Source organism: Hippocampus guttulatus, chromosome 12, assembly GCF_054856545.1.
Source record: "Hippocampus guttulatus isolate MCC_2025c chromosome 12, RoL_Hgut_1.0, whole genome shotgun sequence".
NCBI lineage: Eukaryota > Metazoa > Chordata > Actinopteri > Syngnathiformes > Syngnathidae > Hippocampus > Hippocampus guttulatus.
The window spans coordinates 15,738,796-15,760,087 of NC_141272.1; the positions used below are offsets into that span (position 1 = coordinate 15,738,796).

Sequence of the window (21,292 nt, forward strand, 5' to 3'; positions counted from 1 at the left end):
ACAATGTATTTAAAAAGTGCTTTTCAAGCTGTTTAACTGTGAGGGAGGAGGAAACGTAACAAAAATATTTTCAATTTGTTGCTGATTTTCCTTTTGCAGGTGGGGCTGGAATGCCCCCCCGTGATCATCCCGGTTCCTTCTGAGGAACTCACCGATTTCATCCTGGATCTCCTCGGCCACGTAGGGGACCTTGTAGAGCAGGGATAGACTCTGGTTCATCCTCTCTTCGATCACATGCAGGTGAGTCATCACCTGACAAATCAGAAAAGAGACAGGAAGTCAACTATGACATGTTTAAGACACACACAAACACATCTTGTGGCAGTGAGTCTAATATGGAAATCACGCCACGTTTGAATCACTCCACAACATCCTCTAGGCTCTCGGTCTTAATAAGCATTGTGTACCGGTACTCACGCACGCACGAAATGTTTGAAGGTGTATGCAAGAAACAACACTGCCAACAGGTGGCGATAATAAGCCATTCCTCCACGTGCCACATGGTCTTTCCTTGCCATTCTGTATGCTGCAGTGGTGTAAAACTGCAGCACTCAAGATCTGCTTCAAATATTTTGGAAACCCTAATCCTGTGTTGATATCCTAGCCGGAATTTGAAACTCGCAGGCCAACTTGAAATTATAATCTTTAAAAACCCTATTCATGTACCTGTATTCAAATTGTGATTTGAAATCACAATCCCAACTTTACATCCTGACCCTCACTTCAAACCATACTTTGAAAGATTAACTCTTATTTGAAACCCTAACTGAGGACTGAGACCCTAAAAAAAAACTTGGCTGGAAACCTTACTCTAAAACACCGTTAGTGTTTTTTGTAAACATATTTATTCCTTGAAAACCTAATTTTGAAAATCCAAACCCTGGCTTGAAACCCTAAGCCTTGATTAAAACCCGAGCCATATTGTTTGAAGCCAGAGTTAGGGTTTGAAGTCAGGTCTTTAAGGCTGGGTTAGAGTTTCAAATAAGAGTTAGACAATTAAATGGGGGTCTCAAGACTGAGTCATCTCTTGTTAAACTTTCAATCTAACCTTAGGGCTTGAAGTTTTAATCCTTCGTAAGGGTTTCAGACAATAGTATGGCTTTTAAATTGGGGTTCTCATCTAAATTAGGGTTTCAAATTATACCACCAGGCCAGGGTTGAGGTTTTAAACTGGGATTACAGATTGAAAATGTCACAGAAAAACAACCTGACAAAACGCAGATCCGTAAATCTATTACGCAGCACGTCTATTTATAGCATAGCATGCTTTCGAAACACAAATGTCCACACTGGAAATGGAATTTGGAGACATGCCAACGCACATTAAACGCAAGAATAATAACACACAGACAGACTCACACACTGTTACACAAGCCCAGCATGTCTAAGCGTGATTGTTGCCAGGCCAAATGAGCCTCCTCACTTCACCCCGACTCCAAGATGACACACGGTTATGCCTGCATCCCAACACACTCTCTCGCCAGCTCTGGCGTGTATTGACACAATCTCAGCCGGTCTGCGATCTTAGCTTAGTGCGTCGGCGAACAGATTAATTGACTGCATGCGGTATAGGGCATTCCAAGCTTTGTAAATGTATGTTATGGCCATTTTTTTTTTACATGTCACATTTGGGGCTGACAAGATTATTCGTTTCTGCTTCACAATGATTTGATGGAGTCACGAGTGAGTCAGCAGCTACAAGGTACTGGTTATTTTCCACACACTTCTATCTGCGTGTCTCCACTTGAGTTCACACTCATGTTGTAACCCGGCATTAGCCGACCTGCATTCACCCAAGATCACCTTTTGAAAAATATCATTCATACACGACTAATGAACTGAGGTAATAAACTGTGCTTTTCTCCCAGCTAACTCGGGGCGGAAAGCGGACTACAGTTGGTCACTCGTCAGTTGCAGGGCAGAAATCTTAAACCTATCATGAAATTTTAACCCTTCATTTGACAATCTAAATCAGGTCCGAAACCCTACCCTGAGACCTTAAAGATGACTCAAAACCCTACTTTGAAACTCTATTCCTTGTTTGAAATCTCAAGCATATGTTGGAAACCTACTTTGAAACCTTAACCTTTATTTTAAAAATTGAAACTGGAAACTTTACACGGTACTCTACTTTACTCCCCTAATCCTGAAGTGAAATCCTAACTTGACCCGAGCTTAACTATAGAACAGGGGTGTCAAAGTCAAATGGACGGAGGGCCAAATAAAATTTTTTGCTGCAAGCCGAGGGCCGGACTGATCGAATGTTCATTGAAAAATTTAACAACTACCACATATAGTTTATTGAACCAAATTTAATCGACTGAAAACCTAACAAATACATTCCAATTTGATCAGATAAATAAAGCAACATTTTCTTATGGCTCTGTCAGTAAACTTTAATTTTCAACAGGCACAAAAAACAAATTTCCCTTGTATAAAAATACCCATAACATGAATGAAAGAAGCCGGTATTATTCAATAGTCCATATTTTCTCTTTTAGCAAAAGTAGGCTACATTTACTTCAAAGACAAACATATAATAGCAATTTTCGATCATTCACTCGAATAAAATATTTTTAAAACATAATTGGATTGAAATACACAAAAAGAAAGTGCAAAAAAATATTAACCAAAAACAACACTTTCTTCAAGGAGAAGTAACATGCAGTTAAAGCAAATATTATACTTTAATTTTTAAACTTGAACTGAGTAAAAACTCTTAATATGTGATTGCACTGTAATCCTGTATTCACTTCTTTGAGGCTGAGGCTGATACTTGGTGGTGTCTCATCTTTTCTACAAGTTAATCAATATTTGGGGTCAGGCTCTGAGCTGAGCAATTCCTCAAAATTGAGTGAAGGTGTTCAGCAGTAAGTCGACTTCTGTGTGATGTTTTGTTCAGCTTCATCAAAAAAAATAGTTGTTCACACAGGTATGTGCTGCCAAACATCGACAATGTTTGAGCAGCCTGGATGCGCAGCTGGGCCATTGTGTCGGGGAGGAAACGGGCAAACTGTGCAGCACCCACTGCCGTATCTTTTTCATGCACTATAGTTGTGTCATGCATAGGATGTAAAGCCAAAAACTCCTCTGTCACGCTTAGGCTGGAGTCCACTCCGCGGATGAAAATAGCTACATCCATGAACATGTACTCCGACTCCCACCTTGTTTGAAACCCCCGGTTCTTAGTGTCCACCTTCCGTTTTGCCATTTTTGATGGGTATCTGAAAGCTAACGTCACTGTCATGCGAGCGACTGCTGCACTAATAAATCTTGAAATAAAGCGGCCTACTGCTTGGCGCGTCAGGGTTGCATTGTGGGAAATGCAGTATTGGTGCTTGTAAAAGATCTGCGGGCTGCCGGCTTGCTGCGGTCTGCGGGCCGGTTCTAATAATAAATCAATATCATCCCAGGGGCCACTGAAAACCTTCTCGCGGGCCGGATTTGGCCCACGGGCCAGCACTTTGACATTATGGTCTAGATGTATTCATTCCAGAAGGTTGAAGGGGACGCATGTCTGGATGACATTTTTACTTTTGTTATGACTATTTGCTCCAAGAATTACCCAATTTGTTTTGGGAGACTTGCGTTTTTGATTCGGGGCAATATTATTTCCTCGAAAGTGTTTCAGTAGGTCTGAATCATCTGGCAATTAAAATCGACAAGAATAAAATCCATCCCAGTCAATAATGGCCTGGCATCTCAAAAACAAAGGAAGAATCTTCTTTTTGGTGTGAGTGATTTGTGATTTCTTTCTGGCCAGCGGTTAAGTGTGATCGTCTCTGCTGAATGTGAGGGTCTCGTTTCATTTGGACTGAACAAACTTGATAAACGACACGCACACAAACATCTTTTCTCTCAAATGTATTTACAGCACTTTGATGACGTGTTACTTCTCAGTCCACGGGGTCCAAGCGCAAAGTTCAATTCTTTGGGATGAATGGTGTCTGACACCTGAAGGTGACGAGGTGCACACAGCAACATCAGTTCATTGAAAAAGATCGCATGTGAAAAAAAAAAGAAGACGCTAAAACTCTGATCACGAAAAAGCTGAATTGAAGATTTTTTTTCCTTTCATGCTCCAAAACAATGTCGACTCTCCAACAGGTCAGAGCAAGTAAAATCTCCGTTGGAGGACCCCCCCCCCCCCAAAACAGTAATCATACAAAATGACAAATCAGATTTCAAAATCTTTCATAGCTTTTACTGAATGGGGATGCCCCCCTGCCATTTCAAACAATTGTGGGAGCGGCCATCATCACTTACTTTCTGTCATGATTCGGTTTGGGACCAACAGGTGGCACTGTAGGGCTCCCCCTGCAGCTGCACACCTGTTGGTCATTAGGTAATCAATCAGTGCTTTAAAAGGACTCCCAGGCCGACCACTCATTGTCGGGTCATTGTTTGCTCTTTGCTACTGTCATGTTTGTTTGTTTGCTGTTCCTTTGCTGCTGTCAGGTTTGTTTCTGTCATGTTTTGGTCACGGTTCTGTTTTAGCTTCAGTTGCTATTTTTGTTTGCTACTTTGGACTATGACTGTTTTTGGATTTTGTTTTCTGTGTTTTATCAATACACTTCTTCAAGTACACCCTACCTCTCCCTCCTGCCTGCTTTTTGGGGTCCACCACCACCACGCAACGTGACACTTTCAGTCTTAACCCAAGGTCGAAGTGGGATGATTTTCAGAGGAATTGCACACCTTGTGGAGAAATAAGGAACTGTTTTCCACCGGAAAAACGTGCTATCATTTTTGATGATTTCGGTGTTTGTACGAGCGTCAGACAATACAATCGCTCTTTGTGTTGTGGACACACGAATCCTCTGCAGTTTTTCCGGTGGGTTCCAGGCTTGAAATGGCAGAATTTTGTATTTGCCGTCACAAAATTGAATGCCCGTTTCTCCATAAAACATTAAGTATCGCCACTTCAGCCCCACTTCCCAATCGGTGTTGTCTCCCACCTCCACCTCCACTTCCCAGCTGTCAGGTGAGCACAAAACTGAAGCCACCACTATGTGGGACTCGTGATTTCGCTCCGGGTTCTTTGGACGGCGCTGTCCGACTTGAAAACTCACAGCGGTCAGATCTTCAGACAGCGCGAGTTCCGGACCGGCCATGTTGGGATCCAGAAGGAGGGGACTGAAGCGGACCTTGTCCTTCATTCGCTCTCACACGTTGAACTTGAGGTTTCCCACATGTTTGGCTTCGTCCAGCAGCGCTCCTTCAGGAAGCTGGGCCCCGTCGGGCCCTTGCTGGAATCTGGCCATGGTGCCCCGGTAGTTGTTCATGAAGGAAAGGGGGTCAGAGGTCAGCAGCTGCTCCGTGGTTGCGATCGTGTCTGAGAGAGCGGCGATGTCTCGCCCGAGAGCCTTCATTTTCTCCTTCAACATCCGACTCTTCTGGACTTGGCCTCTGCGATCTTGCGCGGCTTCATCGAGGGGACAAAACTTGTGGCCGGCATGGATTTTCGCATCCCTGCAGACGAGGCACACCGACTCCTCGTGGTCCAAACAGTAGAGTCTCAGTTTCTCCTTGTGCATCCCGCAGAGGTCCTGGGGGCCCACCGAGGCTTGCGAAAAGGCCTCACACACATTCTTCAGTGCCAAGTTCAAAGGTGGGTCCATCGAGGCAAACTCCGCACGACAGACCGGACACAACAGATTTCCTTTCTCCTTCCGCCACTGCCGCAAGCACGCGTGACAAAAGCTGTGACTGCACGGCAGCAGGACGGGATCTCGAAAGATCTCCAAGCAGAGCGGACATTGGAGATTGTCTTCAACTTGGCTGGCCATGGTTCTGGTGAGGACGCTGTCTGTCTCAACGTTTGAGCATTCACTCTCCAAAGAGCTGCAGTGCAATCCGACCTTCGGTCACGAGGATAATTTGAATTGGTTTATAGCCAGAAAGTACAAAAGTCCATTTCCTGCTCGCTGGAGCTAAGCTTCTCTTTTTCAGACTTCAATTGAAACAAAAACATTTCTGCGAGCTCTTAAACTTTTTTTTTATCGATTTTTTTTTTCTTGAACTGAACTTCATTTTCAAGCCGTCTTTTATTTCTGTCCTTGGCGCGTGAAAGTTCTGTTTTAAATGCTTTTAGATATTTTGAATTGAATCAGGTGAAGTACATTCAGTCAGACAGTGATAATTTTAAAGTTTGAGTCCTGCGAGTCCCAGGGACTCCCTGATCAGAGAAGTATGAGTCCCATTATGCATTTAGAGCAGGGGTGTCAAACTCATTTCACATTGTGGGCCACATTCGGCCTCGGTAGATGTCAAGTGGGCCGGACCATTAAAGTTAAACCATACTCTGCTATAAATAACCAAAATAATGTATTTCCTTTTTTTTTGGTCTAAAGAAGCACAAGAACATAAGGAAAATGTTGAAATTTAATAAACAGATCTTTTACAAAACATGAAGCTCCTTAGATTTCCTTAGACAAATGTGATTTACTTTTATCATTCACATATATGTATTGCAACTGATCCCACTGATTGTACAAAGGCACACAACTTTAACAAGTAATTGGTATTGAAAAATATAGTAATGCACTTTTAATACTAAACGAGATTTATAAAGAAAGGAATGTTTCAACCATTTACACGTGCAGAGAAAATCTAAATGTAATCCCTGCCTACACCTTACAAACTAAAGAGAGTGCTATTAAATGTGTAAAGAATAAAGTATTCACATGTCCTTGATAGCGTCTCCTGTGTTGGGTCTGTCTCAGTGATAGACTGAGGCTGCTGTTGTCTTCTTCTCTGATCAAAACAATGTTGTCTTTTACTCAGATTAAAACAGTGTGTCCCCCTAGCAGATACTCCATGAATCGCACCGTATTAAAAATATTAATTCCGTGTTTTTAATTCATTTTTTCACTTTTAAATTATCCTGTGGGTCTGATCAAACCTCCTTGCGGGCCGATCCCGATCCCGGCCGTATGTTTGCTATAGACCCTTAACTCTTATTTGAAGCCCAAATTCAAACCCTAACTTAAAACCCTAAACCTGATTTGAAACCTCAATTCTGTATAAAACCTGTCAAACATCCATCCATCCATCCTCAGGGCTTCGCTCAAACATGACCCACCTGTGACTTCATCTGAGCTGCCTTCTCGGGGTCCACGGCCAGGACGTGCTGGTAGTGGCGGATGGTGTGCTGGCGGTCCTTGTTCTCAGCGCGCACATAGCGGCGCAGTGCCTGCAGGATGCGGTGAGGCTGCAGGCAACAAACACCTGTTATACTGTTACTGACACTAAAGCAGCGGCTCCCCGTTGATCCGTCAGCTGTTACTTTGGGGGTCTACGTATTGATATGCAAAAAAATCGATGTCAGATCATTTTAAAAAGCACACTGACATATGGGGACCGCCAAGTTATATTTAATTGGCATTAGTATTATGAGTGTGTTTCTCCCTGTACCCAAAAAGTTGTCATATGTAAAGGGCGCTCACCCTGGGGGGGTCGGCCTGCAGGGCCGCCAGGTAGTTCTCCAGGGCCAGACGCCGCCGGTCGTTGAGCATGGCCTCCACCCGGGCCAGGTGGGTCTCCACCAGCTGCTGCTTCTCACTGGCGGCCTCCTCCTCCAGTGACTCCACCATGGCCTGGAAGTGCTGCACAAAAAGACGACCTTGTCAAATGTTTCATGGACATGTCTGAGTTTAGTTGTTGGGTGACTAGTTTGGCATTGTCGGCCAATCTTTTACTTCACAGGTGTCAAACTCAAAGCCCGGGGGCCAAATCCGGCCTGCCACATCTTTTTATGTGGCCCTTGAAAGCAAATCATGTGTCAACTTCCATGATCCTTGCTAAAATCTGTACCAAAATGTCAAATTGTCATGTGTAATAAACAACATTGACATTTTGCAGTAATTTGGTTACTCTGTTTACATTTGAACAATAATGGAACAAAATATCATAGTTGACTGATTTCCAAATTACCAATCCATCACTTTGTCGTGTACAAGTAATAATATGATGAGACGATTACACATTTATTTGGTTTCACTGGTTTCATAACGGCCCGTCCCGTCGAGGAAAGACATAACTCCAAAGTGGTCCGCGACAAAAATGAATTTGACATCCCTGTTTTAGTTCCTATGTAATAGTCAAAGAAAGCGTGCTAAGGTGTCCTATCTGACCCAACCACAGGGAGCGGTGACTGACCTGGACCAAAGTTTGCCTCTCAGCCTTGGGCAGGTTCTTGGCCTGGTGGTCAGCCTCCTCCCACTCCTTCCTCACCTGCCGCCATGAGGAGAAAAGACTCAAGATCAACAATAAGACAAGTGTGACCATTTCCAGTCATCTTTGTGTGACACTCAGCATGCCAATCTTTAGGAATATGTACTGTATATTGTTGAAGATTGAATAAATATCTAAACTTTTTACAATATTTAGTTTTGTTTCCAACATTGTGTATGTTCATGTGGTTCTTTTCTTCTTTTAAGACTTTCATTTATGTATTGTTGTCTAATACTTTTTGCTGACATTTTTTGGTCATTTTTTAAACTTGTATTTATGTTTTTATTGTATTCTCTTTTCATAGTTCGTATCATTTTCTATTTTTTCTCAGTTTTGTGATTGAAGTTTGCATTATTTTGTAATATTTTTGTATTGTATTTTTTTCCTCAAACTTAAATTTTTTTTTTTACCCCAATTCTTTTTTGTTTTGAGACATTTTTTGCTTTGTATGTTTTGTCTCTTGCCAGGCTTCACAGCTGAGCACTCCTGTATAGACGAATTCCCAAACTGCCTCTTTGATTTTGAGTATTTTAGCAGGTGCGGTACATCCCCCGGCTCACCCTCTCCATGCGGTTGCGGTGCCTGATCTCTAGCTGCTCCTTGGCCTTCTGGAAGCGACTGTGCTCCTTGTCATCTGCTGGCGTCTCAAAGTAGATGTCCACGTCGTCGGCTGGCTGAGGTGTCGGGAGCGTGGCTGCCGAACCAAAACATCCGCCAAACCAATATTAACAAAAAACGGGATTGGAAATAAAGTGCAGTGAACCCCCTGCCTATTCGTGCTTGGTGAATTAATTTTTTCACGATTTTGTTTTTGGACACGATCTTTAGCTCTTTATACTGTACAGTGAACTAGGGCTGGGCAATTTTGTATAAAAATAAGCCTCCCAATTATTAACATGATTCTTCACTCATTTCAAACTGTACCACATATTACCCTACCCAAAAACAACTTTAAATATAATTTTCAAGCCTTAGTGCAACTGACAAGCTTTCACTCACCGAGTCGCTTGCACACGGCCATGCAGTACTCCTCCGAGTCAAAGTTGTTGCGATTTCCCGCGCAGCCTCCGTAGATGAAGAGCACACACTTTCTCTGGCTCAGGTTGAAGTGCCAGCGGGGCATGGAGGCCCTGCAGGGCCCTGTCTCCGCCTCCAGGGTGCACACGGCTGCAGGGGGGCCCATCAATGGGAAGTCAGTCGTGGAAATACAACCTAATACGGTATGCACACTGCTTCTGGGGATTCTGCGCTTGATTTGATGTCCAGGAAGTATGCGACGATTAATTCAAATTTTAATTGCACAATCATACCTACTTCCTGTCTGCAAGTGTGTATTGTGCAGCCACAGTATTTTGTGTGCACAGTATAATACACAATGTCATCAATTTTAATTTCAACTTTAGAGTTCTGCCGAGTGATGAGGGGCTGCCCATGTCACATAACCAAGACAATTAATTGTCATTAGACAAAAAAAAAAAAAGAAGAAGAAGAAGAACCTTTGACTTCTTGAAGAGTCTTGTCCTCGTCCTCACGGCTGTCCGACATTCTGCTGCTGTCTCGCTTGTGATCTTCATCGTTATCTGCCTCTTCATCCTCGTAGACATAGTGGTAATCCTCTTCATCTGCCTCATCCACGTCTTCCTCTGTGTCCTCCTCATCCAGCGGCTCCTCTTTCTGCGTGGGTTGCTCGACAGCCGGAGCCTCGCTACGATAAGGAGACAGAACAAATTATGTACAAAGTTAATAATTATATCACCGCAAAATTTTGAGAAAAGGAGGGTGGTTCTAACTTAGGAGGCAAATATAACAAACAAACTAAAATTTGTGCACATAAACTACTGGGATGCTCTGCAGCACTTAAACACAGAACTTGGAGGAGGCCAACACGAGGAGTAACTCATGGAACCTGTTCTCAAGGGCGTCCTCGTCGTCATCCAGCTTAGCCTCATCGATCTCCTCATCCTCCATGTCTTCCTCCTCCTCCTCATGCTCGGGAGCTGAATCGGCCGACTCCTCGGTGCGGGAAGGCGGGCAGCAGACGAACTCTGTGCCGTGGAACTTATCGGTGCCGCATGGGAGCAGCATGCCGTAGCTGTGCAGCACCGTTGAGCTTTTGGAGCACGCCTGAGGATGAAACGTGATGACAATCATTCATCTGTACATTTTCAATCCAATAATGTCCAGGATTTGTTCAATTTTTTATTTCCTGGTCAAATACACAGGCGAGATGCGAAGCGTGGAAACGACCTGCCAAGCCTAAACTCAGATTGCACAATCCCTCACTAACTGGGTGAGAAGGCCAGTTTGTCTTTTTACATGTCTCAAACACTTTCGAGATGCATTCTTAGCATTCTCCATAGTCAAGCTAATATGCTTAATATTTGTGTTACATCGTTTTGCTGATCACATAAAACCACAGAAAAAAGTGTGAAGGTGAGGCAGACTGTACTCGAGCTCACCAAGTGGCTTTACAGTTGAGGCAATTGCATGCACCCCCAAAACATCTCCTAAAAAACGGATCAATGAACGTTCCTCCAATCTAAATTCAAGAGAAAATATTGTTTTGGTTCATTCTAGCGCTTAAAAACATGTTAAAATGCTCAATCTACCATGATTGTTTTGACCGCTCAAGCCTCCCTTCTCATGTAGTGGAGTAGTCTATCTTCTAATTGACTTGATTCAAGAAGCCAAAACAAACTTGCTGGTGCAGTTGTGAGGAAAATGAAGCGGTAGTAAAAGTTTCATTCAGTAATTTAATGGCAAATAGGCCATTAAATATAAATATCTGTTTGTCTCATACATTTGTAAATCTGACTCGAATGTCACAATAACACCAATAGACAATTTCGAGCAAGGGCGACCAACCAACCTAAATTGGTTGTCCCCTGTTCAAAACCACAGGTAAAGACGACTCCCCCAATCTGCTCTGCAACACTGGAGTCAAGTCATGTGATCTGTGTATCCTGTCTTACCTCCTTGGCCACGCCGTGCCACTGTTGGTGGCTAGCGCACAGGTCCATTCGTTCCTTGTGGAAGAACTTGCACTTCTCTGGAACCAGCAGCACGTCACTCACAAACTCACCCACTGCGACATAACAAAAAAAAATCAATAAAATCTCATTATTGCACACTCCCTCGGAGGCGCTGCTGACCAAAAAGTTCAGATTTTGAGGAGGACCAACCTCTCCGAAGGTAAAGCTACCACATGAGGGTTAAGAATTGCATTTTACTATGTTGCAAGGTCGATTTGAATTGAATGAATTGTTCAGCCCATGTGTGGGTGTGTGCTTTTCTCTTCTCGACCTGATTGGAAAAAATAGTGAGGATGACTTTTAAGTGTAGGCGGCCCGGTAGTCCAGTGGTTAGCACGTCGGCTTCACAGTGCAGAGGTACCGGGTTCAATTCCAGCTCCGGCCTCCCTGTGTGGAGTTTGCATGTTCTCCCCGGGCCTGCGTGGGTTTTCTCCGGATGCTCCGGTTTCCTCCCACATTCCAAAAACATGCATGGCAGGCTGATTGGACGCTCTAAATTGTCCCTAGGTGTGAGTGTGGGCGTGAATGGTTGTTCGTCTCTGTGTGCCCTGCGATTGGCTGGCAACTGATTCAGGGTGTCCCCCGCCTACTGCCCGAAGACGGCTGGGATAAGCTCCAGCACCCCCCGCGACCCTAGTGAGGATCAAGCGGTTCGGAAAATGGATGGATGGATGGACTTTTAAGTGGGAATTTAGGCAGGACGAATAATTGTAGGACCAAAAGTGAGGTCCACACAAACTGATAAACAGACTGATTTTAAGAAGAAGAGCTTTTGATGAAGCTCCAGTATGGCGTTGTGTATTGTGAGTGTATCTAATATTTAGGCCCATGAGTAAGCAAGCAAGTATGCATGTCAACCAGGGCTATTATGAAGAAAATAATGGATAACAGTTGGAAAGCCACACGGTGGAGAAGCAGGAATAGAAGAGCTTCTGTTCAAGAGAGTTCGGAGACCACACCAAAAAAACAGGGAGGTTGAGTAACAAGGGAGGGGAGGGAGCACTCCGATAACAGCTCGTTTGGTGGTTCGTCCAGTGTGGAAGGCAGCGTTTTGGAAAATTAGGGGGTAGCATGGAAGGAGAGGAGGATGGGCGAGCTGCAAATTGCAGCGCACTCTAGAGCTGCTGTTTATCTCTGCCCAGGACGCTTCCCCTGCACTTCAGGCCTGACAAGTTTGCTTCGGGTATATGTAGCAATTTTTATTTTATTCTCTTTTTCATAGCAATTTTCTGTAAAGACATGTCCCTCGCCGCCCCCCCAAAAAGAAACAAAAATCTGCATTGTTTTGTGTGATGTCTGAAATCTGAACAAATATTTCAGGGCAAGTGAAATATTTCAACTCGTTTGGTGCCAGACGAATGACAATTTGGAGTCCAACGCCCATTTTTCAGAGAAATATGCTTCCAAAGTCAAACAAATAACTAACTCAAAAAGTTTTAATATAAAACCTTGAAGAATAATCCATCCACCCATCCATTTTCTGAACCGCTTTATCCTCACAAGAGCGTGCTGGAATTTATCCCAGCTGTCTTCGGGCAGTAGGCGGGGGGACACCCTGAACCGGTTGCCAGCCAATCACAGGGCACACAGAATCGAACTACCATTCGCGCTCACACTCTCACCTAGGGACAATTTAGAGTGTTCAGTCAGCCTGCCATGCATGTTTTTGGAATGTGGGAGGAAACCGGAGTACCTGGAGAAAACCCACGCAGGCCGGGGTGAACATGCAAACTCCACACAGGAAGGATCGAACCCACGACCTCTACACCGTGAGTGCCTCAAAAGGCAAACAAAAATTGAGCTGTTCAACGCATCATCCATCATAAATCTGGAAATCAAACACTGAAGAATAATGCCAAACGGGTTGAAATTTGGGCATTAAAACCAAGTATCCTTTCAAAATCAAACAAAACGGATCATCATGCGTGACAGGAGCAAATCTCAGATGGAGTTCAAACAACACTTTCTGCAGAAGTGTGCCTCAAAAGGCAAACAAAAATCAAGGCCAGAGTGGCTTGGGAAAATGGTTCGCAAATTGGAATCCCATCTTCCTTTGTGGAACACTAGACTTCACGGAGAGTTGCCTTTTGTATGCCAGCGTGAAATAGAATGACAAATGAATGGGCTCCTTCAACATTAAATGTGCAGTTTGAGGCAATTAAATTAGCAGCTGCCATGCACGCCGGATGACAGGCCGCAAAATGCTCTCTCTGGCGTTGAAGGGAACGAGGCCCTGAATAAAATAATCCCAGGCTGAATCACGCAGACACGGTAGATTAGTGCCTGTGACGATAAGCAGTGCGCCGTTGCGGTCATTGAACTACAAATCAAAGTCGACAGCCAAACCGGAAGTTTGACTCATTTGGTTGGCTCCAAGATACTCAATTGCATCCCACTACCAAATTAAGTCAACCTGAAAACTCATTTCATTGGTTGATCAAAATGTTTGCTATTGTGCAGCAAATCACTGTGCTGCATCAATAATAATGTCATCATCATTGAACAAAATGTTGAACATTTTAGCCGCGTTCTTTGCTTCAATGGACATTTGCTGTTCCTTCTCGTTTGCGCGCCTTGGCGTGCCTAATACATACAAACATACAAACGGATGTACACGCAGACGGTCAAAACACCTCAGTTAGCTGCAGGCACATTAGTTGTCAGTTTTCGCTAGCCGGTCAATGGTGTTTTGCATTGTTAATTTGCGCTAGTAGAGCTACGCTAAGTTGTGTGGTTGTTTGAAATTCAGGTAGGCTTCTCTTTGTTTAGTTTGAAAGTAAATTTTAACTGCAAGTGGCAAAAATCAGATTGAAGTCTCTTTTTGAAGAACTGTTTTAAGCTGATTTGGGTCGAGTTCAACGCCACTAAACAGTGCTTGTTTGTCAAAATTTGGTCACAAATCAAAGCACAGAATCGGCCTGAGGAATTGTGTGAAATTCTTACGTGGACTCTAAGACTCAACGATTTGGGGAAATTTTGTAATTGTTACTTTTCTTCCAGTCGCTGATGGGTAGTGGTACCAGACTTGTGTGCGGGCAGCGTGGGATCGGTTCCACCCTGTGGATGTGGGTGTGAATGGTTGTTTGTCTCTATATGTGCTCTGCGAGTGACTGGCGACCAGTTCAAGGTGTAGTCTGCCTTCTGCCCTAAATCAGCTGGGATAGGCTCCAGCAACTCCCCGCGACCCAGCTCAGGATAAGCGGTGTTGAAAATACATGGATGGATGGACTTTTCTTCCCTCAGTATTGCGATTTAATACGGGTTTATTCTTTAAATTCGTATTCCCATCAATTTTTTAAAAAAATACATAAATCTGTATTTGAACTGCTGCTTTCCCACCACTCCTCATATTCATGTAAATAGCTTGTCTCCGGCTTTGGTTTGGATGCTTATCTGTCAGCAAGTGGAAAAATTCAGCCTGAAATTTTCTTCATCTGTATTCTGAGTTTAGCCTGTCGTGATGTTTGCTGTATGAACATTAAAAAAAAAAAAAAAAAAAAAAAAATCATTAGCCTTCGCCCGCTGCCAAGAATGCTCATGAATTGTTGCCATTTTCACACTCCGGCGCAAACGCTAATGGATTTTTTCAATCACGGACAGCAAGCCGGCGGCACGACTCAAACAGTAAAAAAGGCTTCCGGCCCGAGTAAGAGTGGCAGAAAGCTGGTGCAGCACAGGAGGACTTGGTTTGATGTTATTTTTCCTTCATCTTTTTTTCCCTCCCAAGCTCATTCTTGATTGTGTTTGCGATTCTCGCCAGTCGCCAGTCAGGCGTGTGTTGTCTTGTTCCAAATTGCATACAGAAACGAGGACAGTTACGTGACATGGCATTCAGTTCAAAGTATTCACAGCGCTTTTACTATTTCCACATTTTGTTATATTACAGCCTTATTCCAGAACAAATGTAATCAATTTTGGAATAAGGCTGTAACATAAAATATGAAGAAAGTAAAATATGTGAAAGAACTGCACGCAGCACAAGACTGTTTTCCGTTGTGTTTTTAGTCAGAGAAAAATATATACTATTCTAGTTTAGTCCAGTCCTATAAGCTTTACGCTGGCTCCCAGTCAGCTGTAGAATAGATTTTTAAAATTCTGCTTCTCGTCTAGAAATCACTGAATGGTTTGGGTCTTGAATGCCTTACTTTTAAAATGTTGTACATTGATGGTTGGATATTGATGTTTATAAATGTTGCCATTTAAGTTTTAGGAATTTTAGTCGGATATTTTTGTTTTCTTGGCCTTGCCTCTGAATGTCTTTGAACTGTTGTGTTTGTAAATGCTTTTAGGTGTCTCTTTGCAGTTAGCACATTGAGTAACCATGCACCTTATGTAAGTAATGTGCAAAAAAAAAAAAGCTGCCTCGCCTTGCCACTCTCTTAATATCAAAACTCAAAACTTTTTCATCAAATGAAAATATGAGTTGATTCTCATGGTATTACAACTTTCCCCTCAAAAAGATAGATAACTTTTTTTTTTTATGTTGAGAAATAAGAATATTCATGTCGGAGTAACAGTTTCCTTTGAAAATAATTCTGATTTGTCATTTTTTAAAAAAATTATACTATGAATATTTTAAAAATAACAATTCTTGAAAGACTGCCGGTTTTCACACACTCACACACAAAAGGTTTTTTTTAACCTATTTAATTAAGTCTGTTTTTCATCAGAACAAATAATATTCTGGTAATATTACGACTTTTTTCTTGCAACATTATTTGAACTAAACAAACAAAAAAGACAATTTTCCCTATGAAATGTGTTTTGTTTGTTTTTCTGTAAATTATACAAGTCATTAAAATGTGACATTTTCTATAAAAAATAGTTAATTTTCGCAATATGCCTCTAAATTTTCATTATTTTTATTATCGCAACAATTTGTCTCATCAGACCCCTGCCTGCCACATGAATGGTTTTTAGACTTTTTGATAACCATCGCTCAGATGCTTTATTTGTTTCTCGCACTGCATGGCAACTGGATTTCAACCTTTTGCATGCGACAGAGGGCCATGCCAAAGGTTTCCCACCCCTGCAAAACGGAGCCAGGGCAGGAGGGAGTATGCTGCAGCAGACCTTCTGCTTGCTGACCCTGCACGTCAATAGGAGTTTATGGTCTCGGGTTGAGCCGGAAGAGAGAAAAAAAAAATCAGATCGTGATTTATTGCATAACAAGCCTCCTCGCCAATAATAAATAACGGCTGCGGCCCTGGAGGCAGCCACTGTGACAGACGGAAGCAGTCTGCTGCACCAGGCTAACATTAGACACCTCACATCCAAGTTCAATATTGCGCCAGAGACAGATTAGAAGATCTCTCACACACACACACACACACACACACACACACACACACACACACACACACACACACACACACACACACACACACACACACACACACACACACACACACACACACACACACACACACACACAAAGGACAGTGAGGACACTTGAGATGAGCACTTACCGAGCCATTCGGAAGGCATCATGATGATTTATTTTTTCCGATGACTTTACTCTCACAATAATAAAACAAGGGGTGGGCGATATGGGCAACATAAATAAATAAATAAACAAAATCTCAATATACTGTACCTGTATGTTTTCCAAAAAATTGGATAACGATAATTTGGTGATAGTCTACTGAAATACCGTGACTTTGCTTCACAGAACAATTATAGATCGACAGTGGTTCTGAACAACAGCTCTTGTTTAGATTTTAAATTGCTTCATACGTGTTCTGCAAAACACCGTACAACGATATTCCATGGCAATATTTAACAATGTTCAACTTTGACAGATGCCCAAGCTAGATAGAGCGTTTCCATTGTTTTTGTGAATATTTCTGACAATTTACTTCATTCAGTTGCTCCTTTGAGATATTATCAAAGGTTTACTACCACTTCCAAGTACTACAGCAGTCAGAATAAAAGGGAAAAAAAAACATCTTTCATTTGATATATTGTCATTTGTGCCACGGGCGCCAAAATATGACATTTGTGGACGGTCCTGAACACGGCAATAGAAGTACAGCTGTGATATAGTTACTAATGTCGCTAAAATGCAGCGTCTAAGTACTGAATATTAAGCAAATATCAAACATCCGGCAAATTTTTACCCGCTCACAAAAAGCAAGGTATGTGACAGCGGCGTTAGTGATGTGTCGGCAATGTTTATTTGCTTTGTCGGCAGTACAGTACGGGTTCGCTCAACTTGGGGAGGGTTTCATGCGTGTGTTGCTCAGCTTTAAGCAGTAGTCCTGTTTGTGAAGTTGCAAAGTCACGTGATCCTCCATTTGGTTTGAGTGAATTGCTCTTCACGGTTTATCTTTTTTCAGCACATCCCAAAATGTTTTGTTTTTTTGAATGTTGGGCTCCCTCGGCTGTTGCCACCAATTCATGTGACTGAATCCTGCCCGCTGTTTCACAGAATGAAGACTTTGTACAAATCTGTCTTTGAGACACTATGAATACTCAAAAGGTAAAATTGCGCATTTGACGATCATATCGAGGACGATGTAGTGCATGTGCTGATTCTAGTCATTAAAAACAATGTAACTGTATTCTTCAAGCTATTTTTAGGTAAGTATCGCATCTGACTCTCACTTCATCCGCCCCGCTGCATCGAAAGCGACTGTCGCGAGGACCCGTGAGATGAGCGAGCGCTTACCGAGGCATTTGTAAGGCACCACAATGTGGCCGTGCCCCTTGCACACCTTCTTCTCCTTCTTGCACCAGTTGTCGATGCGCAGTGGCTGGTTGGCCTCCACCACATTGGTGATCTGGAGCTCAGGATACATCTGCGAAAAACACAGTGGTAGTAAATAATCACAGAGGGGGATGGGGGGTAGTGTGAGTGAATTATTAAGAGAAATAGCTGTAAATTTGGTGGCGGGGGGAATTAGATCATTCTATAAAACAGTTACTTTTTGCGAAGAAAAAAAGTCATTCAAGATGAGACAAAGTTGTAAAAAAAAAAGCATACATTTTTTTGATGTGAAAAACTGCATATTTTCAAGATAAAAATCTTTAAGAAAACATGATTCAACAAGTTGTTTTTCTCTTGGTAAAAGTCCGATTTTTTTTAAAGAAAAGTTTTAATACCATGAGAATAGTCATATTTTTTCCAAGGAAAAAAGTCACGTGAAAAACAATTGACAAAAAAGTCAATATTGTGAGACCAAATAAGTGGGTTGATTTTTTTCATTTTGAAAAAAAGAGTCAATTTCAAGATGCTTTGAGAAGTTTCATCTCGGTTGGTTTTGAGCTTTAGCAAAGGTGACTTACCTCCTGACAGTAATGCAACACGGCCTCCTTGGTACCGACGCAGCTCTTGGTTCCGGATGGATCAGGTTCCCAGCGGCCCGTCTGGATGTTGACGTGCATGTTAAGCTTGCCGCAGAACATGGCCACCTGCGGCTCGGACATGGCAAACCCGGTGCCTGCGTTGGCTGCCAGCGCCTACAAGATATATATGTACGGTAGATTTAAAAAAAGGCCAATTAACCAAAATGGGAGTCTTTCAGAAGCACTGAACTACATTGACAACATGAATTTGAATATTTGTCTTTGTTTGGCAGCTTTCTCTTTGTTGTATTGCTTCAAGTGCATGTATGGGGATGTTGTATGTTTTTCCGTCCAATCAGTCGTCAGCTTCTATGTGTTGCCAGGTCAATCTAATCTGTCCAGAACCTTCAGATTCAGTAGTATTGGCCCACGTCCCTTTAGCTATATTAACAATGGGATGTGACTTCATGGGTGCATCGATATGGATTTCTTTCTTTTTTCTTTTTTTTTTTTAGGGCTATGTCTTTTCCTACATTGGTCAGACTAAAATTTAGGTAACTGCGCATAATATAATTTCTTTACGGTCCCTTAATGCTTATGTGAAAATCGTGAATTACAAACAGTTGACTGTTTTACATTGTTGTAATGTATTTAATTTTTAAAATACTTTGTAAAAGTTTATATTTGAAAAGGACTTGGGCAAATATGCTATTAGGCATCTTAACTGTTCTAACTGGTCCTGATGATGTACTCTCCATGGCACAGTATGTGTTGTTGTATTGCATCTTGTATTGTATTGGTTGTTTCTGCAATTGCAACACGATGGCGGTGGTATGAAGTCAAGTACGTAAGTCGCCACTGAAAACAGAGGTGCCAAACGCACAGCTCGCCACTGGAACTCAGGGAGAGTTACGTTTGGATTCGTGCGCGAGGTTTTGGTCTGGTGGGAGCAAAGTGCGCTCCGTCACGCTTCAACAACAGGAACATTTCACTCCTGATCCTCAGGTGGATCATTCACTCCCCTGCTAGGTTCACTAAAGACTGTGGCCACAAGTATTTTTATAGACACTTTTTAGTTAGGAAGCACATAAGCATAAGCACCTTACTGTTCTGAGAGAACAGGAAGGCAGATCTTAAAAACATGTTAATCGGAGACTATATATTGTCCCATTGGTATGAATAGAAGTGCAAATGTTTGTCTATTGGGCAAAGTGGTTACTTGATTCATATTATATACTGTATATCTTGGCAGAATTTTAAAAATATTGAGACTTTATTGTGAAAATAGGAGTGATGCCTCAATAGGGAACATATCATTATTTCCTTGACTATTATTTTATCCCCCCCTCCACTGCCACCTGTGCCAATGACAAGTGCAGACCACCGCAGAGGTGCAACAAAGTAAGTGCTGCGTAATCAACGGCCGAATGGCTGGCTGGCTGGCTGGCCTGCGTGATGAGCTGCAGAATTGTCGACTCTGCTAAGATACACACACACACACACACACACACACACACACACACACACACGCACGCACGCACGCACGCACACACACATACACACGCACACATCCTCATTCGCTCTCCAGAGGATGTGACGGGCATTTTGGGGACGAGCACTAATGCGATTTCAAATGCAGGAATCTAAGGAATCAAATGTATTTGAACACATACACAAATTGCAAGCATACACCATATAGAAACATACTGTTTGTATTGTGGTATCTGTGTGTTGTCTGTTTCTTTAAGAAATAGGGTGTGAGAATCTGGACGTGAGCTGTGGCCGACAACAGCTCCTCCGTGAGTGTTTTCATTTTGTCGTTTGACTGTTTCTCCTGTTAAATAAACTGCTGGCAAGTGTGTCAGTGACTGCGGCTCTCCACGTGAGGGCATTACATTAAGTAAGTATACTAAGGCTGCAACGCAGTTATTTTAATATTAAACTATTGTTTTGATTAATTAATTAATCAGATGTGTTTAATCTCAGGATATTATTTCAAATCAACACTACAGAAAAACAAATACGAATATATTAGGTTTGATGTAAATGAAGCTCCTCAACTCACGACAGCACCATGATGTTACCGAATGATGGCAAAGCAATCTTATTGTTTGGCCTGTGCAAAAACAAACAAACAAATAAATAAATAAAAACCCTACAACAACAGCCAAATGGTGAGTTTTTTTTAGCAATTAATGCAGTATAGGTTCTCCCTAAAAATGTGAGCGTAGGCACAATTTCTGTTGTCATGCTCCAACTCATTCACCTCTGAATAAAAACCTTATCGACAAATTGTCAAATTATTATCTCCAGAATACAAATAATGCATCTTTGCTCATCTAACTTTACCAGTGACACATGGTGACAAGTAGAACAATAAAATATTCTTCCACTAGATGGCAGAAAATACAATAAACCTGTTTGCCCACCTGTTGCCATTCATACAACACAATAATTGGGTTGTGTTCAGTGAAACAGTGTCACATTTCACAGCGGAATCCTGTGTGACTATATATATACATATATATATATATATATATATATATATTTTTTTTTTTTTGGGTGCGTGTCGTATAAAGGCAAACGGGATTCCACGTGTCCATTCACAGGTCAAAAGGGTTCGGTAGATGGCTCTTGGTACTAATTAACATCATGGAACATGTGGGACAAAGACAGGAGGCAAAGGTCATACTAAAGTGAAATTAATATGTTTAACCAGTAACACCTTGTGTGGACAC

General features: G+C 42.3%; 2 protein-coding genes across 5 annotated transcripts in view; both read right to left on the reverse strand.

The window, feature by feature from the left end:
• The window catches only part of aplp2 (amyloid beta (A4) precursor-like protein 2), a 53,660-nt gene that overhangs the window by 12,063 nt on the left and 20,305 nt on the right, over positions 1–21,292 (reverse strand). For all 4 annotated transcript variants that reach the window (XM_086124968.1, XM_086124967.1, XM_086124964.1 and 1 more), the window contains exons 2-12: positions 18,555–18,728; positions 17,938–18,067; positions 11,208–11,320; positions 10,142–10,359; positions 9,732–9,940; positions 9,235–9,402; positions 8,796–8,929; positions 8,161–8,235; positions 7,449–7,607; positions 7,085–7,213; positions 153–252 (exon numbers count right to left, since the gene is read on the reverse strand). In XM_086124968.1, coding sequence (XP_085981094.1) covers positions 153–252; positions 7,085–7,213; positions 7,449–7,607; positions 8,161–8,235; positions 8,796–8,929; positions 9,235–9,402; positions 9,732–9,940; positions 10,142–10,359; positions 11,208–11,320; positions 17,938–18,067; positions 18,555–18,728 — 1,609 coding nt within the window. The remainder of the gene's footprint in view (positions 1–152; positions 253–7,084; positions 7,214–7,448; positions 7,608–8,160; positions 8,236–8,795; positions 8,930–9,234; positions 9,403–9,731; positions 9,941–10,141; positions 10,360–11,207; positions 11,321–17,937; positions 18,068–18,554; positions 18,729–21,292) is intronic.
• LOC147197627 (E3 ubiquitin-protein ligase TRIM4-like) lies at positions 4,230–5,937 on the reverse strand. The gene has a single exon (XM_086124969.1). It carries the CDS (start codon positions 5,787–5,789, stop codon positions 5,166–5,168), a length of 624 nt encoding a protein of 207 aa, XP_085981095.1. The 5' UTR covers positions 5,790–5,937; the 3' UTR covers positions 4,230–5,165.